This window comes from Ammodytes marinus, assembly GCF_949987685.1.
Source record: "Ammodytes marinus genome assembly, chromosome: 13".
NCBI lineage: Eukaryota > Metazoa > Chordata > Actinopteri > Uranoscopiformes > Ammodytidae > Ammodytes > Ammodytes marinus.
Window position 1 is genome coordinate 13,954,851 of NC_137217.1, and position 5,007 is coordinate 13,959,857.

General features: G+C 46.4%; 1 protein-coding gene across 1 annotated transcript; it reads right to left on the reverse strand.

Moving 5' to 3' along the window:
- On the reverse strand, positions 1-4,575 carry sox4b (SRY-box transcription factor 4b). The gene has a single exon (XM_080039883.1). It carries the CDS (start codon positions 3,964-3,966, stop codon positions 2,662-2,664), a length of 1,305 nt encoding a protein of 434 aa, XP_079896009.1. The 5' UTR covers positions 3,967-4,575; the 3' UTR covers positions 1-2,661.
- Positions 4,576-5,007: the final 432 nt, after the last annotated feature.

The window sequence follows — 5,007 nt, forward strand, 5'->3', positions numbered from 1 at the left end:
TGGACACAATTTAGCTGGCATGAGTCCCCCCCTCTCCCCCCTTTCTCTGAGTCTCAAAAAAAGGGTGGTTACTTTGTTTATGGCATGATTAGAGACAATAAATGATAATTCTACACAGCATATTGCACAGGATGGATGAAAAATAAAGTTAATATATTTAAAAATGCTTTTTATATATATTTATAAAAAAAGAGTCCTGAACTGACCACCTTCAATGTAAGTAAGGATGTGTAAAAGATAGCAGTTCTAGACAGTGCCTGTCCTCGATAGCAACAACGTACATAAACACACAATCTTTTTGCTTTATAATACAGTCAAATATACAAAGGTTGAGTTCACGTTTTAATCGTTTTTCCTCATTTTTTTTCTTTTTTTTTCTGAAAAAACACAACAGCTATAACCTGAATCTGAAATACAAATGCTATTCACCATGCCATAAAGATACTAAAACAATTATTAGCTAATAGTTAGCCGACAAGTAGAAAAGATTATATATTCAAATACAATGAGAAACGCAGTACAAGTAGGTGTTTTGCGGAACTCAAGTCAGAAATTTGAATATGCTTGATGTTATCATCCTTGTTGTTTGCTTGCTGTATTGATATAGCCTCTGCAATCCAGTGGTTGATTGGCAAATTTGACATCAGTTAATGAAAACATCCCAGAAATAAGTCAAATTTAAAGCTACAATCTCCTCATGTGTTGACATAGGCAAGATTTCTGATGGGAAATGCAAATAAAAGCAAGTGGCTGCTGAAGAGAGTGACGTTGTTGTAGCCACATGGTCCACTGGAACAGTCTCTAGAAACTAATGCATTCCTGTTTCTTTAAGGAGCCTGCAGACTGGCACTGTAAACGTAGATGGTAGGCTGATACAAAGGCCGGTGCTGCTTTCAAGTGCTGCTGGGAAAAATTCTAACTGGGTTGTTTCCAGTTATCCCTTGCCTGTATTGAAAAGTCGAGGATGTTCAGGGATTGTCCAATCGCTGAACATCGAAGAAGTGTTGTCAGTATTTTGCTGGTATGAGTCAAAGAAAGTTTGCCAAATTAGTGAATCAGAACACCTATCACACACCTGATGTGTAGGATCTCTCCTGCTCTGTCACGTAAAAAAGAAAAAACTTGGTGCCTTTCATTTCTTAAGTTAAAAAGTATAGGCACCACAGTGATACATGGTCTGTTTTGCTGGCTGTGCTTACAAAAAGCATTTGAACAACAAGCAATCAAACAAAAACTCAGAAGTACGAGCTTGCCATGAGCACTTGAAGGCAGCATAAAAACCAGCCTGCCGGGTACTGAAAATGAGGAAATCCAATACAGCTGTAGTAGGCTGCTACATACACACCGATTGTTGACTCCCCCATTTTCTATATAGATTTGTACAAAAATACACTGAGAAAATAATCAAACTGTTTGCTCTCTTTTTAAGTGTCCAAAAAGTGTGTACATTTAAATATAAAACGAAATAAAAAGTTGTGTGTTTTTAAAACTCTAGCCCTTCGCCTGAGAAGGAAATGTGACAGACACAGACATACTGACGAACAAAAACAAAACAGGACTAGATCATGTACAAGAAAGAAAAGATCAAGTCAAAAATGCTTGGCCCAGTATATAAATACAACATCCCATATAAAATGGCATCTGAATACATGTACAAAACAAAGCTCAGAGGATGAAAAAAAACAACAAACTAATCGGTGAGGATTTCTCTATCATCTGAAATCAAAAGGAGTTTGGTCCTGAATCGAAGAGAACACGTGTATAAAGTTCAGCACGGGTTTGAAGTTGCGTTTGAATCCTGAAGTTTTGAAAAAATTACAACAGCTGGTGATCATTTCAATGTCTTTTTTTTTTTTTTTTGTAAAGAGAAGAACCGAAAGCGAGCGCCACCTATCCACTTAAATAACCCTAATACTAGTTTTTAAACTGCTCGACAGTCTCACAGAACATCTCAGCACAAGATAGGAACACAAAGTAGGCTATCATGCTTAACATGTTTTTTTTGCTTTTTGAGAAAGTATTCTACTGTAAAAAATTAAATAAAAACATCAACCCACCTCGGTTTCATTAAAAATCCCTCTGCACCATACTGAAAATGTCGCACGACACAGTCCTATTTCTGTACCTTGGCGAAGTTCACTTTGCGATTGGTAAAAAGTTGTGAAATGTCCCTTTTCTTTTTTTCATTAAAATCAGCAACAACATTGTTTAAGTGAACGGCGGACCGCGTAACGTGCAAATCAATCACAGTTATGTTGTTCAGTTCACAAACAGTTCAGGACTGAGCGTCTCACTGCCAGGAAACAGCCAGTCTCTCCTTTTTTCTCCTTCCCTCTTGTTTGCACTCCCTCCACTTGTGTGGTTGCACCAAGTCCCCCTATGCAGTCCAGCATCCCAAGAAAAGTAGCAAAGTTAACTGCTTTAAAGTTTAACTTTCCAAGGATTTGCTACTCTTTCCTTTGTGGACGAGAAGGGACGAAGGGCTTGGGTGGGGGTTTTGAACTAGTCTGGTGCAGTTTCTAACACAAACTATTACGCCCACCACTGTACCAGGAACTCCTGTTTCTGTTTTGTGTGGTCATGTTATGTTGGCTCGCAGGGACATTTTACCTGTCGCCTTTTTTCTTCCTCTCCTCTCTCTCTCTCTCCTCGTCTTTTTGCTCAATACGTGAAGACCAGGTTGGAGATGGTGGACTCCAGCCAGTCCCCGGAGATCATCTCACTGACCTCGGGAGTGCAGTAGTCGGGGAACTCGAAGTGGGAGCCCCCGGAGCCGGACTCAAAGTTCAAATCCAAGTCCCTGTCCAGCGCCGACGAGCCGAAGCTGCCCAGCGACATGCTGTCGTAGCTGGGGCTCGGGTTGATGTCGAGCATCTCGTCCTCAAACTCTTCGTCCTCCGAGGAGGAGGAAGAGGAGGAGGCGGATGAGGAGTGGGACGAGGCGGACGAATGAGAACCAGAGGGAGTCGGTGAGAGAGCCCGCCGACTGCTGCTGTATGTGTGCCCGCTGTGGCGCTCCGAGGAGCCGCCCAGACTACCGGGGGAGTCGGCACCCTCCTCGCTCCCCCTGCCGCCGCTGGCCGCCTGGTCCTCGTACAGGCTGAGCGGGTCGCTGGAGTCCGCCGAGCTGCTCAGCGTGGGGCTGGCCGGGACCGCCACACTGCTGCTGGAGGAGGAGGAAGAGGAGAGCGCGCTGGGGCTACTGACGCTCTGGAAGCTGGCTGCGCCGCTCCCGAACACGTAGACCCGCTTGGGCTTCTTGCCCTCCGGTATCTGCCTGGCCACCGACTTAGACTTGTAGAGGGAGTTGTGGTGGTGCTCTGACGATGAGTGCTCAGAGGCAAACGGTGACGCTTTGGTGGTGGTGGTGGTGCTACTCCCGAAAAGTGATTTGTGGGGCTTGCTGCTGCTGGGTGATTTGGGTCCACTCTTCCTCGAAGACGAGGAGGACTTAGTGCTGGTGTTGTTCGAGTTGACTTTCTCCGCCTTGCTGTCTGCGCCGCCGCTGCCGGGTTTGGAGGAATTCGGGGCACTGCTCGACTTGACCTTCTTCCTCGGCCGGTACTTGTAGTCAGGGTAGTCCGCCATGTGCTTGAGCCTGAGCCGCTCCGCCTCACGGATGAAGGGGATCTTGTCGCAGTCTCGGAGCATCTTCCAGCGCTTGCCCAGCCGCTTGGAGATCTCAGCGTTGTGCATGTCCGGCGACTGCTCCATGATCTTTCGCCTCTCGATCTGGGACCAGACCATGAACGCGTTCATGGGTCTCTTGATGTGGCCGCTGGGAGTCTTGCACCATGCCGGGTTCTCGCCCAGCTTGTTGTTGTCCCCGGCGTGAGAGGATGCCGGGGAGAGAGGCGAGGCGGCCGGGTCCAGGTCCATGCACGCCCCGGAGTCGGAGCTCGAATCCCCGGCGAAAAAGGAGAGCGCCTCGGCGGTGCTCTCCGTCTGGCTCATTTTCTGCACCATGCTGCCCGCTTATTCACACACAGAGGGGAGAGCGAGTGTGTGCGCTCGCTCTTTCTCTTTCGCTCCCTCTCGTCTCGGTCCCCCGATTCACTTTAAAGCAAACTCAGCTCTTTTCTGCCCCTCTTTTGAGCAGTTTGAGCCGAGTCAAGAAAAAGCGCACGAAATTGATTCACTCCTGAGATGTGCAGTAAACTCGCTAACAGTTCAGTCCAGTGTAGCCTTAAAAAGGCTAGATGTGTGGAAAAAAGTTTAATTTCCAGGTTCTTTAGTTGTCAAAGCAGCGCGGAGAAGCACAGAGCACTCTCCACTCTGTTATCTGTCTCTCTCTCTCTCTGAGTCTCTTCCTTCTGTGTTATAAAATCAATTCAGCCGTGTGGTGACTGAACATAGTCTATGCAGCTGCAGAGCGCAGACTGAATGCCACGCTGTGCACTCCGGCACTTACAAAGGGCTCCAAAAGTAACAATGTGTAAGGTAAGTGCTTTTCTCTGCATCAGCCCTGTCCCCTCTCCTACAAACAAAAGCTGTGCATTCTGGGGAAGAGTAGAGGAAAAAAAGCAACCTAGAGCGAGTTACACTGTCCGCCTTCCATCTTCAGACCTGCAGTCGAGTTTCAAGCAGCCCTACAGTCCCGGCCCCCTTGCTTGCATTTATCCCTTCCCGAGATACAACGGCGATAAAAATCCACCAATCGGAGGCTGTCACTACCCTGCTTCTGCGCCAAACTCACGCCCCCTCGGCGCCCATTGGCCCAAAATTGAATCTAATAATAATCAGCGCGTGCAATGAGGAGCCTCGTGTCTGACCTCATTCCAGAATACAACAAGAAACTTGATTTTTTTTTAAAGAGACACTGGCTCATGTTATGGAACCCCCTTTTCTACTCTCTTACCACGAGCCCATGTGTATACCATTAACATATAGTTATATGGGAAGCTAAGTATACTTGGCCATATGAAAACTTTAACACTGAGTACAGTTTGTACCACTGTGTTGCCCGGGTAATACTGAAGAAAGAAAGATACTCTGTATTATTAACCC

Coding starts and splice junctions, on each gene's coding strand:
- sox4b (XM_080039883.1), bottom strand. CDS start 3,966: ATGGTGCAGAAAATGAGCCAGACGGAGAGCACCGCCGAGGCGCTCTCC.